The 20,608-nt window shown below is 33.5% G+C and overlaps 1 protein-coding gene and 1 long non-coding RNA gene across 4 annotated transcripts in view; one reads left to right on the forward strand and one right to left on the reverse strand.

Moving 5' to 3' along the window:
* Positions 1 to 20,608, forward strand: part of LOC145285317 (protein unc-93 homolog A-like) — a 719,754-nt gene that overhangs the window by 683,091 nt on the left and 16,055 nt on the right. For both annotated transcript variants that reach the window (XM_080134117.1, XM_080134118.1), the window contains one exon: positions 2,824 to 2,955. In XM_080134117.1, coding sequence (XP_079990243.1) covers positions 2,824 to 2,955 — 132 coding nt within the window. The remainder of the gene's footprint in view (positions 1 to 2,823; positions 2,956 to 20,608) is intronic.
* Positions 1 to 20,608, reverse strand: part of LOC145285759 (uncharacterized) — a 370,328-nt gene that overhangs the window by 159,650 nt on the left and 190,070 nt on the right. The gene's annotated exons all lie outside the window — the stretch shown is intronic.

The raw sequence follows: 20,608 nt of genomic DNA on the forward strand, positions 1-20,608 counted from the left end.
TCCACTGTGAAAAATGTCCCCCACTCTTTATATGTGCCTAAATCAAAACGTAGATTCCATGAACAAAGCTTCTTTCTTAGAACTGCATGCCTGTGGAACTCTGTTCCGTCTGCCTGCTTCCCACCTGACTACAACTTGGATGTCTTCAAGTCCAACGTTAACATATTCCTAATGAACCGCCCACTTAAGTAAACACTTCATCAAATCTCCACACTAACGTACTGTACTTGCAATAACCCTTATCTCTGAGTGGCTTCCGGGGCTTGATAAGTAAACATTTTTTTTTACACGGTGGTCACCACTTATCATATACTATACGGTCTCCGCTAATCGAGCCAGAGATGTCTCGTGGTGCGGGGTTCGAATCGTTCGGCTAGTGTTAATCATGACACCCTGCACTGAAGAATCCCGAAAGGATGAAACACTAGTATCTGTAGGTATTTAATTATTATAGTAAAAAATAGTTATGACAGCCCCTTTAAGAAATTCATTTCTTATCGTTGAGCGCTTTTAGTTGAATTAAAGTCGGTTAATTTAGCTATTATGCATAGATCATCGTATAACGATAGGATCACTCTCTGATTGACGTAATGAACATTTAAAATGTTTAAAATTCAACGCTATTTCACGCGGTTAATGGTAGCCGAAGTGATACGGTCTCCGCTAATCGAGCAAGAGATGTCTCGTGGTGCGGGGTTCGAATCGTTCGGCTAGTGTTAATCGTGACACCCTGCACTGAAGAATCCCGAAAGGATGAAACACTAGTGTCTGTAGGTATTTAATTATTATAGTAAAAAATAATTATACATATATTTATTTATTTGATTATATATATATTTATTTATTTATATATATATACTTATTTATTTACATATATATATATATATATATATATATATATATATATATATATATATATATATATTAATATATATATATATATATAGAGAGAGAGAGAGATAATATTGTTTACTTATTACTATATATATATATATATATATATATATATATATATATTATTCCTTAATTAGAATTCATTTTTTGAGATGAGCATTATATATTAATTTTTTTTTTATTTCGGACTATTAGTCTCATCTTTATTAGTTGTTGTTTTTGGATCTTCAAAAAGTGAATTCCAATTAAGGAATAATATATATATACCAATCGGTACGGACCCCACTATGGAAGATCAGATAATAAATAAACGTGGATTTATAAGATCAAAGAATCCAAACTTGATCGCCCTTCGGGGCCCGTGGCGCAGTTGATAGAGACGTTGAATCTCTACGGTTCCAGGTGAGCATTGTCTGAAGATAGCGGTTTCAATCACACCCAAAGCGTGCCAGAGGTTAATTGGTCAAAATGTGGTGAGACAACAACTACGGATGGCAGTGATGGCTGAGAATACAGTTAGGAGATTCGAAGTTCCTATCCGTTGCGGTTACCACCTGACGAAGGCCAGAGGAAGTTGGCCGAAACGTTGTGAACCAATAAAAAGATCCAAAAACAACAACTAGTAAAGATGAGACTAATAGTCCGAAATAAAATTTTTTAAAAATTATTACTATATATATTATCTATTATTTATAATTAACGGTTCCCATACCGTATTAAATTCTATGCTAGGTCTACTTAGTAGGATATGTGCTGCTTCTTTGAGTCCTCTTACCTTCCGCCGTTCTTCTGTCTATAATTTTTAATTCGTCCCATAATAGTAGATGATTTCCTTTTCCCTTTAGATATGGTCAGCTATACTCCATGTTTTAATCTCTATTATTATTATTATTATTATTATTATTATTATTATTATTATTATTATTGCGGTTTTTCGATTTTCTTCTAACCGTAGTTTTAGTGAACGACATGTTTTTTTTTTCACATTTACATGGGATTTCATATACACACTTCTTAGTCATGATTTTTCTGTAGAGGGGCTTGACTCGCCCAAGCTGTTTCCGGAGAATTAAATTGCTTCTGAATACTGTACAGGTGACATATGGATTACATATTCTTTGAAAATTTTCAGACAAGCTCTTGTATGATATATAAACTGTGGCGAGTTTCTGAATAATGTCCTTTTGTGTTTGGTCCAGATATTTTGGAGCTAATGTCATGTTCTCTGGATAGTTATTTGGGTGGAGGGTTTCTTTTAAACTGTCCATCTCCTCGTGATATGCATTGCTGTTACTAGATATTGCTTTTGCTCGTTGTTGTAGACAACGGACGATTCCTGTATATTATATGGATGGTGGGAGCTGAAGTTTAGGTACTGTCCAGTAAATGTTTTCTTTCAGTATACAGAAAACATAAACCTCTGAGCAGTGCGGGCTATCAGCACACCTAGGAAAAATAATTTGTTGTTAGATTTTTTAGATCGTGAACTGTTTAGTCGGACGGGTACAGTTCACATTATTAGGCCTCTATTCAGTCATTGCTGACGGAACGAGAGTATGCTAATCCTTGAAGTAAATAAAGAGTTCCATTCGAAATTCCATCCAAATTTTAACATAAACATTCCCGAGTTCGACAAGATGCAACTGAAAAAGGTCGGAAATTACGAAATGTGCTGAAAATAGCACTCAAGATGAGAACAGTAGCTGATGAATCCAAATAATACGAATAACCAATTCTCATCTTAAAAATTAAGAAAGGTAATCATTGCATTGTCTTCATATTACAATTTTAATGAAAACGACTCCAGACCGAAACGATCAAGAAAGAAATCATGTGCAATAAAAACATGAAAATATTATTAGCTTGAATTTCAAAATGAAATGTCGCCATATTAAAACTAATTACATTATATATTTTTTTATATTACAGGTTTTATGGTTTCCGGGGGTCTGCTGTCGCTAACGTTACTATGGCGACCGGATGAGGCGGGCATGACCGTCGTCTTTGCTTACATGGGCGGCTGGGGTGTAGTGGATGGTATCTGGCAAGCTCAAATTACAGGTAAGTTGAAACGAGACGCCGCATCTTATTTTAAATCCAACGTTTTGTTCTTTTCCGTCGTATAATTACAATATTATACATAAATTTTAAAATGGATACAATCCGACGTTATGATGTGAAAAGGAAGCAGAAGACCAGAGGCTCCACGTTTCGCCCGTATTGTGCGGGCTTTTTCAGTGACCACACCTCTTGAAAAAGCCCGCATAATACGGGCGAAACGTCGAGCCTCCGGTCTTCCGCTTCCTTTTCATATCAATATTATATATATATATATATATATATATATATATATATATATATATATATATATATATATATATATATAAAGGAGATTAGAACAATAGTCTAAAGAGCAGAGTGTATTTTAATGTAATAGTAAAATTACTAATTTAATTAAAATACAGGGAATGTAGCTAATCAAGAACCTTGACTCCAGTAAAGCAACTGGTCCCGACGGTATTCCAATTATAGTGCTAAAAAAATATTATAACCAGAACTTGCCCCCATGCTTTCAAAACTGTTTAAGCGTTGCCAACACCCTGCAAAACCTAATCAGTATGCCCTGTATTTAAGAATTCAGGTGATAAGTCATCCCCCTCTCAGTACAGACCAATAAATCTCCCGTGTGTCATGAGTAAGTTGCTGGAATCCACAATAAATAGAGAAGTAGTCAACCACCTCAGCAGAAATAACCTTCTTAGCGACACGCAATACGGTTTCCGCTCTGCTAGATCTACAGCAGATGTGCTAACGGTAATATCTCATAGGATTAGTGAATCTCTCGACAAAGGCTTCATTTCTAGGGCAATTGCTCTCGACATATCAAAGGCCTTCGATAAGGTTTGGCATAAAGGCCTACTACACAAGATTTCCAGCTACGGTATAACTAGAAATGTTTTCTCTATCATTAAGTCATTTCTCTCAGATAGGCTCATAAGAGTAGTTGTTGATGGGCAGAAATCAGAGGCTCACAGTATTAATGCTGGAGTCCGTCAGGGGTCCATACTGGGCCCAACTCTCTTCCTGATCTACATAAATGATCTCCCAAAACACATACTAAAATCTTTCGTTGACATCTATGCTGATGACACGACCATCTATAACAACACTTCAAAGGCCGTAAATGATGATGTTCTCTTTGATTCTCTCTCCTCTGATCTTGAGCGCGTGGTACAGTGGGGAAAGAGGTGGCTGGTTACCTTTAATGCATCTAAAACCAAGCTCCTATCTCTATATCATAAACGCTCTGATCCCCATCTGGCATCAATTGAAATGAATGGCTCTCGTCTAAGGGAAGCCCCAGGATTTGATACGCTCCTCGGTTTGACCTTTACACCTGATCTTAAATGGAATACATACATCAAGTCTGTGGCCAAGGTCGCTGGAAAAATAGTGGGATCTTTCTACCGCTCCAGAAGATATCTCACTAATGATGCAATTCTCTATCTATATAAGAGCCAAGTACGTCCAAAGATGGAGTACTGCTGCCACATCTGGGCGGGGGCTGCAAAAAACAGCCTATCCTGCCTTGACGGAGTACAAAATAGACTCCGTGGCTTGGTGGGGGATGCCCTTTTCTCTACCCTGCAACCTCTCTCCCATAGAAGAGACGTAGCGAGCCTGTCATTGTTCTATCGTTATTTCCATGGCAGGTGCTCGTCTGAGCTCCAATCTCTGGTCCCCCCTCACCAATCTTTCTCAAAAAACACCCGATTAGCTAAAACCACCGTCAATAATTTTCCCCACCCTCTATCTGTGCCTAAATTAAAACGTAGATACCATGAACAAAGCTTCTTTCTTAGAACTGCACGCCTGTGGAACTCTGTTCCGCTTGCCTGTTTCCCTCCCGACTTCAACCCCCCTAAACTGAACTGCCCCCCTAAGTAATGACACCTTACCAATTCTCTAATACTATTGCTACACTATCTCTTTGATTACTGTACACACACTAACCCTTATCCCTGAGTGGCCATTGGGCCTTGATAAGTGGTGAACTCCATGTAAAAAAAAAGGGAAAGAAAAAGTGCTCGTTGTAATTTAGATATATAATAAGCTCGATAGGTAAATATCCTAGAGCTAATTTAATATTCAGTAATGTGATTGATAATTTAAAATTCAAATTAGAATTAAATTATAAATTCTTTTCACAAGAAGGAACAACAACAAAATCAATAATTTGTACAATCGTTTCGGAAAACAATGTTTCTATTGTGGTAGACATTAAACCACGGACAATAATTTTTGCATATAGTATTTTTAACAAACAAAGTTTCCTCATCAGCAAAGTAAGTTGGAAAAGCTACAATAAACATCCATATGAATGCTTTGATCTTAATTGCTGATTTCAAAAGGCGAAGAATTAAAAGATACATCTGCCTATACTTTTAATGCTAACTTTATTTATGGTGTCTTTTACATATATTAAAAACCCTTCCCAATACTTTGCTGATTAGGAAACTTTGTTAAAAATACTATATGTAAAAATTATTGTCCGTGGCTTAATGTCTACCACAATAAAAGCATTTTTTTCCGAAACGATCGTACAAATTATTGATTTTGTTGTTGTCCCTTCTTGTGAAACGGATTTTTAATTTAATTCTTATTTGAATTTTAAATTATCAATCACATTACTGAATATATATATATATATATATATATATATATATATATATATATATATATATATATATTAGTGATGGACGATTGCAAAATTTTCCCTGATTCCGATACAATTACCGATTCATGATTCCGATATAATTACAGATTCCGAGTACGATCCTTTTAAAATTTATGATTTAATTAAAGATCTGATGCCTTTTAAAAATGTTCAAACGACTTGATCTTCCATCCCCTAGTGTACTGTCTCCATATATTTTTTCAAAACGTAATACACTTGGAGGGAGCATATATTACAAGAGTAGATCTTTCAAAATATTTTTCCCTTGTGATTAATTTTAAAAATGCATTTGGCCTTCGTTAATGCCATTTGAAATTTTTATAAATGATTAAAAGTAATCGACGATTGGTATGTAAATTAAGAAAACATTTTAGAAACAGAATAGTTAACAAAGCTCGTCTCATGTCAAAAATGAGTTTCTACATAACGTTACTCTCTAGAAAAATATTCTTTATATTGTGATGGGTATGTGTTAACTATTCTCTACCTTTTCTCTATGAAGAAATATTGATGTTTATTTTCTCGCAATTATAAATATTAGTCAGTTATTAGATTGTGTTGCGTTACTGTAAAAAGAAAATAAGATAAACTAGCGCCGCACCAAATAAGTGAGGATGGTCAAGGAATATGGAAAGATCGATGAGTGAAAGCACTAGCCAGACATCCACTGATTGAGTGCAAAGAGGACTGGGACCGTGGGGGGTTTATTGCAACCGAAATTCTAGTGAAAACCAATGATCTCTGCCAATGAAAAATTAATGGTACGTGGTTGTTGCGATAACGCAAATTCATCTGCAAAGGTTATCGAAAAATGTGGAGAGTATTGGAAATCTGGGGAGACTTGTTGTCACTCAGACAACATAAAACACCACAAATCGCTTCCTCAAAATAAGATTATACTAGGTTGGGTTTTTTAGGTGATTACGTGGTGGAAGGAAAAATAAACGATTATTTTAAAATTTTCAATAAGAAAGCAGTTTCGCACATAAGTTTAACGTAAAATGATAATCATTTTTGACCCATTTTAATTTTTTAATCTTGTTTATTCGCTCAAAAATCGAAACAAAATATTGATAGAACATAACTTTTTCGATCGATTGTTGACATTTGAGATGTTTCTACCAGCGTTTGTTTAATTTTTGATTTTGAGCTATTATCAAGAGTTCTTCGTGAAAGGCTTATGGACAGCCATATTTTTAATTTTAACTCACAGTTAACAGAAAGTTCATTTCAAGCTAAAAGCATGCTTTAAAATAAGTTTAAACACAAATAAATTTACCCAGGTAGGTAGAAGAGTATTGTTTCGGTAACATTTATTTGTTGCATATTTGTTTTTAATCTCTATTTTGGTAATTACAGTAATCTCATTCTTCTTTGCGAGGCGAGTATCTTAGTTTAAATGTAGATATTTCCGTTTTAATTCGGAAAACTTCTAAAGTTTTCCCTTTATGTATTTTATCCAAGACATTGACAAACTCATCTTGAAATGTTTACCTATATCTTTCACTTGTGTCTATAAACATTAATTATTTATTTGTTATTTCAAAAGGAGCCTATGACAAACAATGACAGTATCCAAACGGCGCCAACGAAATTGAAAAACCCCTTATCCAGAGCATTTGAAATCTTTTAATTAAATGTGAAAACCCTGAAACGTTTAACGAAAAGTTTTCAAAGGGATGTTTTCAGTAATGTACCAATAAAAGAAATGAATTAGACTTTTATAGTCAATGTAAAACCTAAAAGTGGGATTTATAACCCATTCCGTGGCACTTAATTTTATGTAGTAAATTAACAGCGTCTAATAATTAAATTAATTTGTTTGTTTCATTTTTTTTATTATCAAAATAATTGCTTTGGAACTGGAAATTAGGCCCCAATTTTGACAGATTCTGATACCGATTCCGATGCCCCAAAATGTTCCGATTTTTCTGATTCCCTTACCGATAATTGTCCTAAAATTAATATATATATTTTATAATATATACACTTGTGCCCGATATTATTCATACCCCCCCTTGAAAATTGAGTTTATTAGGTGTAACTTTGTAAGAATTTATTGTTTACGTCCATATTGATACATATTCTTAATAAACTCCTTCTGATCATTTTCGTCATTTTAAAATCTCGGGATACTTGTAATAAAAGAAATATACAGCTATTTATAAAATCTGCAATGTTCAAAAATAATCATACCCCCTTATTTTTTCAGTATTAATCGAGTTTCTGACTGTTTGTTTCCTGTTTGATTCTTATTTTGAATGCTTTTATACAACCTTTGATTAATTTCATTTCGTTTTTTGCATTTTTCAGAAATTAAAAAGATATCAACTGAAAACCAATAAAAGAATAAAAATTATTAGAATGGGGAAGAAAAAAGAGCTTAGTAATGATCTTAGGACTAAAATTGTGAATTCACATAAGGATGGTTTAGGTTACAAGTCAATTTCCAAGAAATTTGAGGTCCCTACAGCAACAGTACAGAGCATCATCAAAAAATTCCAGAGCCACCACACAACAAACAACTTGATTGGTAGAGGAAGGAAAAGGAAACTGTCTGCTAGAGCCACCAGGAATATTGTAAGAAGTGTTAATGCAAATCCAACCACCATTACTAAGGACAATTTAGAAAATCTGGAGTCTTCTGGCATAAAAATATCAAGGCAAACATTGGAAAGGACTCTGCATGAAAATGGTCTGAAAGGAAGAAGACCAAGAAGGACTCCATTGCACACCGGAAAACACCTTGCAGCACGTCTAAAGTTTGCTAGGACCCATGTGAATTCTCCAGAGTCCGTTTTCTCAAGTATTTTGTGGACTGACGAAACAAAAATTGAATTGTTTGGCCATATGGATGCTTCTTACGTTTGGAGGAAGAAAGGAGAAGCTTACAACCCAAAGAACACCATACCCACGGTGAAACATGGTGGTGGTAGCCTAATGTTTTGGGGCTCCTTTTCGGCTAGTGGTCCAGGTAGTTTGGTCAAGATAGATGGAACCATGAAGAAGGAGCAATATTTGGAGATACTCCAGAAAAACATTAGACAGGATGCGGAGAAGCTCCATTTAGGACCAAACTGGGTCCTTCAACAGGATAATGATCCAAAACATACTGCCAAAATAGTCAAGAAATGGTTTGAGGATAATCAAATTAATGTTTTGGAATGGCCTAGCCAGAGTCCCGACCTGAACCCTATCGAAAACCTCTGGCACATATTGAAAACTGAGGTTAAAAAGCGGAAACCTAGAAATTTGAGGGATTTGGAGAACTACTGCATTGAAGAATGGTCAAAAATCAGTGTTGATGCTTGAAAAAACCTTGTTGATAAATATCCAAAACGGTTACAGGCAGTTATTAAGAATAAAGGGCATGCTATTGACTATTAGTAAGAGAGGTATGAATAATTTTGAACTAGTGCCATTATTGTTTTTCTTTGTATAATGTTTCAAACTTGCATAATTTATTTATTTGTTGAGTTTAAATTAAATGCTTATGCTTGATTTATTGTTTGAAATCCCTTTAATATTGTCTACCTTCTGGTTTGAGCAATATTCTTATAGAAATCTCAAAGATCCGAGGGGTATGAATAATATCGGACACAAGTGTATATATATATATATATTATAATAAATATATATTTTATAATATATATATATATATAAATATAATATATATATAAATATAAAGTATATATATATATAAATATAATATATATATACATATAATATATATTATAATATATATATATATGTGTGTGTATATATAAATATACAAGTATCGATTCCGACTCTTTTAAAATTTGTTTACATTTAATTAAAGATTTGATTCTTTAAAAGAAAATTTTAATGACTTTACAGTCCCTCAAAGAATAATAATAATAATAATAATAATAATAATAATAATAATTGTAAAATAGTAATAATAATAATAATAATAATAATAATAATAATAATAATAATAATAATAATATATTAACACGTTTAGCTAAATCACTCCCCCAAAATGAGATTCTACTTTTTTTTTAGATGATTACGTAGTGGAAAGAAAAAAAACAATTATTTTAGAATTTCGAGAGGGAAATCGGTTTCGCACATAATTTTAACATAAAATGATTATCATTTCTGACTCATTCTAATCGATTTTATCTCGTCAAATCGTTCAAAAATCGAAACAAAATACTGGTAGAAGATAACATTTTCGCTCAATCTCTAAATCTAAGTTTAAATGTAGATATAGTTTTCCTTTTTAATTGGAAAACTTCGAAAGATGTTTATCTATATTTTTCACTTGTGTCCAAAGTCAAGAAGTACCATGCACATTAATTATTTCACAGAAGGCGATGGCAGACAAAGATAGTGTCCCGACGGCGTCAACGAAAATGAAAAATCTTGTCCAGAGCATTTTAAGTCTTTGGAATTGCTAGAAACGTTTAACAAATATAGGCTAAAAGGTATAAATGGTTGTTTGCAGTAATGTACTGATAAAAGCAATAAATTAGACCGAGGATCATGTTAAATCTAGGAGTGGGATTTATAACTCATACTGTGGTACTTACCCTCATGTTGTAAATAGAACAACTTCTAATAAATAATTTTGTGTTCATTTTATTTCACCAAGAATCGTTTTTGAATCAGTAATTATGCTCCAATTTTCCGACTCCGATACCCCAAAAGTTTCGATTTTCCGATTCCGATACCCCAAAAGTTTCGATTTTTCCGATTCCTAATTCTGATTCCGATTAATCGTCCCAACACTAATATATATTCCAGGTTAAAAATATCCGAAAGTAAAAACCATTGATAGTGCTCAATAAAAGTAGCAAGATATTATTTTATTTAGTTTAGTTAAAACAAATTGGCATTAGTTGCGAGAATAAATATGTCGTTTCAATCTAAAAAGACATCATCAGGCAATCAAAGCGTCGGGTCTTCATTGAGGCCAGTTTTTATAAAAAAAGAAAAATTAGGAAGACATTATTTTAATTAAAAAGTTCGCTTGTGGACGTTTGAAAACATACGTTAGGGTCATTAGAAGAGAGGGGTGGTGGTTTCATCAGCAGCTATTAGACTCAACGGTAGATGGCTTTAGTCATTTTAATTAGGTCTGACAGCTGCTTTCATTGTTGAGAGGAAATTAGAAATTTACTAAGGAGAAAGCGAAAATGGAAGGGGGCGTAGTCAATCCGTCCGTGGTTGGTATCTATGGTAACGAGCAGGAAGTTTGAACGATGAATTCTCAGGTGAAATCTCATTGGTTATAGTAATCAGTGATTTAGAAAAATTTTTGTTAAAGGGAAGAAGCTTAGTCTTAGTAGTATTTTTAAGATATTAGTATTTCATGATTAATTTTGAAATAGCATTTAAATGCGCCCATGCATCTTTAGAGCAGACTTAGTCGTCATGTTTGAAATAGGATTCTCAAGAATATGTTTTAAGAAAAAATCCGTTGTTTTTGTTTTTTTTTATTATCATATTAAAAACATGAATAAATTACGATTTCTGTTTTCTTGTTATACCGTCGAACAATTCACCTTTTTTATACGGAGACCTTTTCCGCCATCGACCAGTTGATCTACGCTCAGCAAGGGAGAATTGTCAATTAACGAATACCGAAACTAAAAGAAAAAGAAGTCTGAAAATGGCGAGAATTAAAATTCAAGCGAATAGAGATAACAACGCGATGATTTTAATTAAATCGAAGAAACGCATCCCCGAAAATAACAAAACAAAAATATTATATAAAATAATTACTAAAAAAAACTACAAACGACTGACATGGGGTGATAATTAAAAATTTTAATTTAAAAACACATTCCAGTTATTCTTGTGTCCTGAGGTGCTTTAACATGACTTGACACGCGCAGAGAGGTGCCTAAATGTGTATAGGTGCGTCAAAACTGATTTCATTTGAGATATCAGTTCGAATCTTAATGTATCAGGTGTGTTTTTGCAGATATCGATGATCATGACGTCCTAGTCCCTTTTGCATTCGGTCCTTCTAATGGTTGTGCATCACGTGATCTTGTTAAGATCATTTTTGTTCTATCTTCCCCTGCTTTTTTCTTGCTGACAGTTTTTCCTAACGTCAAACATTTTATCATCCCGACTGTTTGACGTGGATGATATTTAGAAGAATCTTACACATTTTTTTCTGTCCATGAGACTCTTTGCATACTCCTTATAAACCATATCTCCGCTGCTTCCAAACGACTTAAAGTAACCTTTGATATATATATATATATATATATATATATATATATATATATATATATATATATATATATATATATATATATATATATATATACACTTGTGCCCGATATTATTCATACCCCTCGGATCTTTGAGATTTCTATAAGAATATTGCTCAAACCAGAAGGTAGACAATATTAAAGGGATTTCAAACAATAAATCAAGCATAAGCATTTAATTTAAACTCAACAAATAAATAAATTATGCAAGGTTGAAACATTATACAAAGAAAAACAATAATGGCACTAGTTCAAAATTATTCATACCTCTCTTACTAATAGTCAATAGCATGCCTTTTATTCTTAATAACTGCCTATAACCGTTTGTATATTTATCAACAAGGTTTTTACAAGCATCAACACTGATTTTTGACCATTCTTCAATGCAGTAGTTCTCCAAATCCCTCAAATTTCTAGGTTTCCGCTTTTTAACCTCAGTTTTCAATATGTGCCAGAGGTTTTCGATAGGGTTCAGGTCGGGACTCTGGCTAGGCCATTTCAAAACATTAATTTGATTATCCTCAAACCATTTCTTGACTATTTTGGCAGTATGTTTTGGATCATTATCCTGTTGAAGGACCCAGTTTGGTCCTAAATGGAGCTTCTCCGCATCCTGTCTAATGTTTTTCTGGAGTATCTCCAAATATTGCTCCTTCTTCATGGTTCCATCTATCTTGACCAAACTACCTGGACCACTAGCCGAAAAGGAGCTCCAAAACATTAGGCTACCACCACCATGTTTCACCGTGGGTATGGTGTTCTTTGGGCTGTAAGCTTCTCGTTTCTTCCTCCAAACGTAAGAAGCATCCATATGGCCAAACAATTCAATTTTTGTTTTGTCAGTCCACAAAATACTTGAGAAAACGGACTCTGGAGAATTCACATGGGTCCGAGCAAACCTTAGACGTGCTGCAAGGTGTTTTCCGGTGTGCAATGGAGTCCTTCTTCATCTTCTTCCTTTCAGACCATTTTCATGCAGAGTCCTTTGCAATGTTTGCCTTGATATTTTTATGCCAGAAGACTCCAGATTTTCTAAAATGTCCTTAGTAGTGGTGGTTGGATTTGCATTAACACTTCTTACAATATTCCTGGTGGCTCTAGCAGACAGTTTCCTTTTCCTTCCTCTACCAATCAAGTTGTTTGTTGTGTGGTGGCTCTGGAATTTTTTGATGATGCTCTGTACTGTTGCTGTAGGGACCTCAAATTTCTTGGAAATTGACTTGTAACCTAAACCATCCTTATGTGAATTCACAATTTTAGTCCTAAGATCATTACTAAGCTCTTTTTTCTTCCCCATTCTAATAATTTTTATTCTTTTATTGGTTTTCAGTTGATATCTTTTTAATTTCTGAAAAATGCAAAAAACGAAATGAAATTAATCAAAGGTTGTATAAAAGCATTCAAAATAAGAATAAAACAGGAAACAAACAGTCAGAAACTCGATTAATACTGAAAAAATAAGGGGGTATGATTATTTTTGAACATTGCAGATTTTATAAATAGCTGTATATTTCTTTTATTACAAGTATCCCGAGATTTTAAAATGACGAAAATGATCAGAAGGGGTTTATTAAGAATATGTATCAATATGGACGTAAACAATAAATTCTTACAAAGTTACACCTAATAAACTCAATTTTCAAGGGGGGGTATGAATAATATCGGGCACAAGTGTATATATATAAAAAGTTATAAGATATATGGCGATTAAGCTACACTGAATATTCCGCGTTTCATCCACTCTAGGTCTCTTCAGACTTATGCGCGATTTTTGTTGTTGTCTATCGTTTTTATATACGCACCTTCTATTGATATTTTTGTTAGCCAATCAGCTTTCTAGTATCCACCGCGCCCTTTCTATCAGCCAATGAACATGCACTTCCCGGACAAAGGCCTATTTGACCTCTGGTTGACCTGTTGCGTTATGGTTGCTCTATTTAGCCTGGATATCTAGTTTCTTGACCTGTTTTAAATCTAGGTCAGGGTTTTTTGTTTTTTTTATTATGTTAGTTTATATATATATGTACATATATATATGTATGTACTTATATATATATGTACATATATATATGTACATATATATATATATGTACATATATATATACACACATATATATACATATATATACATACATATATGTGTGATAGTTTATGTATATTCATGTTTATTTAATTTATTTATTTGTTCATTTTCTATTGTTTTTGTTAGTTTTAAAATTATTTTGTATCGCTATTCTAGAGTAAATTTTATCTTGTGAACACAGTTGTTCGCTATTTCTCTTCTACAGTTTAATAGATGTTGGGGTTCTTTAAAGTAAAGGATAGCAAATTTTTCATGAAGACATAATCTACATGGGTCGTCTACGTCTCTACATGTGGTAGCTTGTCTTATTATTTGCCATTCGACTACCGGCGAATGGCCGCTTTCCTTGAGTTCCCAGTATTTATTTGCTAGCGTTGGTTTCATGCGGTGTTTTTTTATTATTGAATGTACTTTTGTGGTCATAATATCGAGTTTTTAAATCTACGGAAGTTATACCTACCTAATATTTCTTGTTATTCAGGGTTTATTTCGCAAATATTGTGGCCTGGTAAACTACGCTTTTGGTTAGACATTTATTTTGAAGTGGGCAAAGTGTGCGGTGTCTACAGTTGCATTTATCTTGTTTGTTATTAGCATTTTTATTTATATTTCTAGTATGGTTGTCGTTGTCCGGGGTTGGTTTATTATTATTATTATTATTATTATTATTATTATTATTATTATTATTATTATTGTTATATCTGCTAGTGTTATTTTTATTTTTGTCATGGTGTCTACTTTTTATTGTTTATTTTGTAATTGTTTACATTTTTTTATTTAATATTTTGTTATTATGTACTTTAATTATCATCTCTAAATTTTCGCAGCAGCTGTAGGATAACTTTAAGGTATTTTTTATGTAAAATTTTGTGTAAGGGGTTGGTTGCGGGAAAGTGTTTTTCAATAAGATCTAGAAATTTCTTGCCAAGTTTTGTTTTTAACATTTGATTGTATGGGGCTGTATACCAAATTATACTTCTTTTTCTTCTATGTTTAATTTTATTATAGTTATTGGTGTTTTGTTGCTTATATTTGATATCGATATTTTTGTATCCACTATTTTTTTAGAGCTGTTTCATAGATATTAGTTGACCTGTTAAATGCATTTTCATCGCTTGAGTTATTGCTGAGTCTACTTACGATCGAGTTAGGAATCTGTTTTATAATTGATGGTGGGTGATTGGACTTATATTGGAGTAGCTTATCTTTAAGAAGGGTTAATATGTGTTTTTATCTAAATTTAACGTGACGTCCAGGAAGTTTGTTATTTTTATGTTAGCTGATGCGTCTGCTTTTAGGCCTAATTTTTTCATTTCCTTGTGTATGATTTTCTTAAAGTTATCTCCCTTGACTTTGTTGGAGTCTGTTATTATAGCTAGTCCGTCATCTCTATATATGCCGATATCCGTAGTATCAAATATGCTTGTGAGGGTATATAAAATGAATAATCCCACAAGATCTGATGACTCTGCAGAATCCTTGGCACCCATCGCCAAATCAAACGAATTTGTCATTTTAGTTTTTATCCATTGGTTATTGTTATTTATTAGAACTGATTTTCTACATTTTTTAATGATGTTGATTTCTTACGAGGATATATCAGTGTATGCCTCGGCAAATTCTAGGGCAATGTTAAACAGTTCTTCGAATATCGAGGGATAGAAGTTTATGTTATCGAACTGTATAAACGTACATTTATCTTTGTTTTCTATATTTTTAAACCAGGTGATTGCTTCGGCAGTATTTGCCCACTGTTTTAATTCTAGGTCTTGTTTGATTTGTTTGTTTATTCTAGAAAGTATTTTTTTGCTATTCTACCTATTTCTGGTTTAGTTGGGTTTATCAAACGGGTGCTGAGATTATTATTAATGTCCCATTTATGGCCTTTAAGCAGAATGTATGACTCTCTAGGTTTCAATTTGCCAACTTTATCGCTAATTTTTAATTTATCGGTAATTTGTTTACTTTCAGTATTTATTATATCTATGTAGTCGCATTCGCTTCTAGTTTTTTGTAGTTTTTTGTAATGTTTTCTGAGATTAGTTTGTATATTCTTGTTTATCTATTTTATAAAAGTTTCTAGTTTTATCTGCTTTTACAAAGATTTTATTAGAGTTTTTTTTTTAGTTTTTTTTATTACATTTTCACCCCAAACAAGGCAAATTGCCACTTTGGTGTAGGGGGCTACTATCAGGGGAAACAACTACCGGGGTACTATGTAGGGATTTGGGCAGCAAGATGTCGATTCACGTTACACTTGAACTTCTGCACGTCAGTACTGTTGGGGAAGCAGGGACCCGGAATGGAATTCCAAAGTCTGGCGGTTCTGGGGAAGAAACTATTGGAGTAGAAAGATCTTTTACAGCTAGGGATCTCTACAGTGTGGGGGTGGGATTTAGCAGCCTGTCGGGGTTGTCGAGGGTGCTCACGTCGTGGGGGCACAAGTGCTTGCAATTCATCAGAGCATTCACCATTAAAATACTTGTAGAACAGGCAGAGAGATGCAACATTTCGTCGATGGGACAGAGGCTGAATCTTAGATGCCAGTTCGGGGCCTATCAGGTTTGCGACTCTCCTTTGAACACTGTCAAGGACTGAGAGACTAGTAGCAGATGCACCAGCCCAAATGTGACAGCAATATTCCATACATGGGCGAATGGTGGCCTTATAGAGGTACAGGATACTTTCGGATGTTAGTAGTTGTCTAGCACGGTAGAGAGAGCCAACCTTTCTTGCAGCGGACCTGGACAATGTTTTCGATGTAATTGTTCCAACTCATGTTTCCTGTGAACGTTAGGCCAAGGAGTTTGAAAGATGTACTCTCAGATAAAGAGTCGTTGGCCATTGCTATAGGTGGTAGAGAGAGTTTCTTGTAATTATTGAATGAAACTAGTTTAGTCTTGGCGGCATTGAACGTGACCATCCATTTTTGTCCCCATTCCCCTACAGATTGGAGGTCTTCCTCTAGTGTTCCTGCCATTTCTTTAGAAATGTGTATATTCGTCTTCCTTTCGTGCCTGTTATAGAGTGTAGTGTCATCAGCATATATGTTACATGATAAGGGCTGTCCCCTTTTCATGTAAGTATAAAAATGGAGAATTTTGTTTAAAATGAAAATGAAATAGCAATAGACAAATTCGAACCTCGTAATTTAGTTTAGAAATAGATTACGTGTGAGAATTTAAAAATTTAAAACACACATTTGTTTAGAATATAGATAAATATTTCAAGGAAAGAATGTGAACTCTTAAGTTTGTTATGAAATTTTAAATTGAAAGAATGCAGCTTATAAGATAATATTTTTAACATATTGGATAAATAGGTTACTGAGAAATAGGAAAAGTTTTGGACACGTATGTCCATAACACGTGAAAGAAGGCACATGTTTTAACATGTGTATGACGTCACGGAAAATAGAAAGTTCTAGGAATAGAGAAAAAACTTTAGAGTTCGTCAGTCAGTGGAGAAACTCGGAGAGAGACATTCAGTCGTCTAGGAGCGAGACGTCACTTCAAGGAAAAATGTGATGGAAACACGCCCGTGTGACGAAATAAACCATCAAGTGTTTTTTGTAAAGCTCGTCTTGTGTCTTATGATTCTTACAAAAAGGTAAAGTGGAATTGTATTATATATTTGTGTTATATGTCTTTACATACACGTCTCAACATCATCATGTCCGAACTGTCTGAACACTATGTCCTCACTCAAAGAGCTTTCTTCTTCTTCCATTCAACACAATTAAGGAATGAACTTTTAAAATATAGGAATCTCTCCTAACATGAACAATATCTATCTAGTCTCTTACAACATACATCTCTCTCGGAGTCTTTCAACATCCCTCACTGTAATAAGACTCCTTCTAAGCATCTCTCTCTAAGACTCATCTTTTAATAAAACTCTCTCAATGAAAAACCAGTATATAACATATATACCCATCTCAGAGGCAATTTTGTCGGGGAGGTCATTTATGAATATCAGGAACAATAGATGTCCAAGGATAGACCCCTGGGGCACTCCTGCATTTATATCATATTGTTTAGATGTACGACCGTCGAGGACAACCTGGATTTTTCTGTTATCTAAGAAGGATTTAATTATGTTAAGTATTCTACTAGTGATACCGTATGATTTAATTTTCCTGAGGAGACCCCCATGCCATACCCTGATATATATATCATATATTAGATATATCTAGAGTTACCGCTCTGCTCTCCCCCGCTTTGTCCAGTGAATGGTATATACGTTCAGAGTTTTAAGTTAGGGTGTCTGCTGTGGAACGGGCTTGTTTATGTTTCTAACGATTTTGTGTAGTTTCCGTTGGAAATTGTTAGGCTGATTGTGGAATTCTAAGTTTTTAATTACGTTTAAAAGGTCATTTTCAAAGTTTATCAAAAGGTCTACTGTTTTCGCATTTTTAAGGGTTTTAAAATCATAGGATTTTTTTTTTTGTTTACACGTTTTCATTTTTAAGGAAGAAATTTGCTCGCCATCGCATTCGGCGTATTAGTTCATCTGTTTTTTTGAATTAATTTAATAATATAGCTATGCTATGAAAACCTAGGCGTGGGGATGTTTTTAGCGATGTTTCGAAATTAACTCTTTCCATATCTATTTTTAATGTGGTGAAATAAATTCTTTTGAGAGTGCTCAATATATATATATATATATATATATATATATATATATATATATATATATATATATATATATATATATACACCTTCATACTAAGTTTCAAGGCCGGTTTTGAACAAGACAGGATAGGGCGCGCCGAGCAGCTCCCGCTAAAATGTGGCAACACTATTTTATTTTAGAATGCACTTGGCTCTTGTACAAATAAAGGATTGCATCAGCATTCGGGAATACTTCATACAACATGAAGTAAGGCCTAAGTACAACTTAGTTCTCCTATACGTGTACGGTTGCATCATGTGTTTGGTAATGTAAGGTTTTCATACATATCTATTTCATTTCAATGATATTTAAAAAGATAGACATAATAAAGACGTGTTAAGGTTAGGAAAAGAGTTAGGGTTAGAGAGTGACGCAGCACAATCCAAGTTTCCGGTGTTTTAAATGTTTCAAATTATTTTCCTATTCTTTATTTTGTATTTTTTCAAAAACCAAACTTACCCTCCGGTAAGCTATTTGAAGTCAAAGAACGAAAGAAAATTGGAATAGCTCATGGCGTGCTGCAACCGCACACGTATCACGAGACGCTCATACGTGACTCCTATCGGCTGAATCTCCGAAGATGGATGGCAAAGACTTGCGATAATCACTACGGGATAAATTTCAGAAGAACGACAGAATGAATAAAATGATAGAATGTAAAATGAAGATAAATATATATATATATATATATATATATATATATATATATATATATATATATATATATTAGTGTATTTAGGCAGCATTCCTTCATTCAGGCAAACATTAAAAACAACAGAGATACCTTGCTTAATAATTCTTTTTTCATTTTTTCGATCTTTCGTAAGATTTTTTTAACTTCAAAATGGAAGGTATTTACAAATGTTCCATGGTTCACACGAGCGCTTCCGATTCTTTCTTGAATCATCATCAGGTGGAGATAAAATATTAAAAATAGAAGTGAAATATATAGTTACGAATGATAAAAAGAGTCAATGAAAAGTCGATTAAGATATACATTTACGAGTGATAAAAAACTCGATTAAAAATTAGGATGATAAAAGGCAATGTTAGTAAAACCAGTCGTATACTGGTTATGCTAAACATTTCAGCACATTATTGCTACTTTCAAAATTAATGCTATTTATAGATGGGTGCTGGGTTTTTATATATAGTGCTTCAAGTATTTTTAATTTTTTTACAATTACTTTCTCGTTGCAAAATCCTTGTGTTGTCCACGAGGACCTTTCTAAGATTAGAGGGGGGGCAGCTATGTTGATTTATTAAATGCTGGTATATTGAGCTAGTATTGTTCAAATGCATCGTTAATCGACGGGACAATGTTGTTTTTGTTTGTCCAATATATGCGTTTTTATTTTCGGAGTTACACTCTCCTAAGGGGCATTGAAATTTGTGCACAATATTGGTTTGCTCCAACATTTTTGTCGCCGGCGAGGAGTTATTTTTAACGATGAGGTTCTGGGTTCGATACTTCTTATAGTATATAATAAATCTAATCTTAGAATTGTTCTCTAGAGGTGCTGTATATCTATGTATGATGCTTTTAATTATTTTTTCTTCCACTCTAAAATTTGGTGTCATTTGGTTTTTATAAAATATGTCTATAGGGTTAGTGTTAGAAGATTGACTAGTATTGCTGTTAAGGTTTTTAGGGGACTGTAACAATAGTTTAATTTGTTGATCAACAATATAATTCGGAAAGGAATTATTTATAAGAACCTGTTTGATATTTTTAATTTCTATTAGTAGTGCTTTTTTCGTAGAAGAAATCATCTTAGCACGGTTTAAAAGATTTTTTATTATGGCAATTTTATAACGCTGAGGGCACTCACTCTTAAAGTTCAAGAGGCTGGATTTAGTACTAGTTGTTGTTTTTTTTGTATACAGCTGTGTCGAAAGTATTGTTAGATGAGTCTATAAGGACGTCCAGAAAGTGAATTTGTTTGTTATCATTTAATTCTATTGTAA

This window comes from Euprymna scolopes, chromosome 1, assembly GCF_053919585.1.
Source record: "Euprymna scolopes isolate OS-2025 chromosome 1, ASM5391958v1, whole genome shotgun sequence".
Classification (NCBI taxonomy): domain Eukaryota; kingdom Metazoa; phylum Mollusca; class Cephalopoda; order Sepiida; family Sepiolidae; genus Euprymna; species Euprymna scolopes.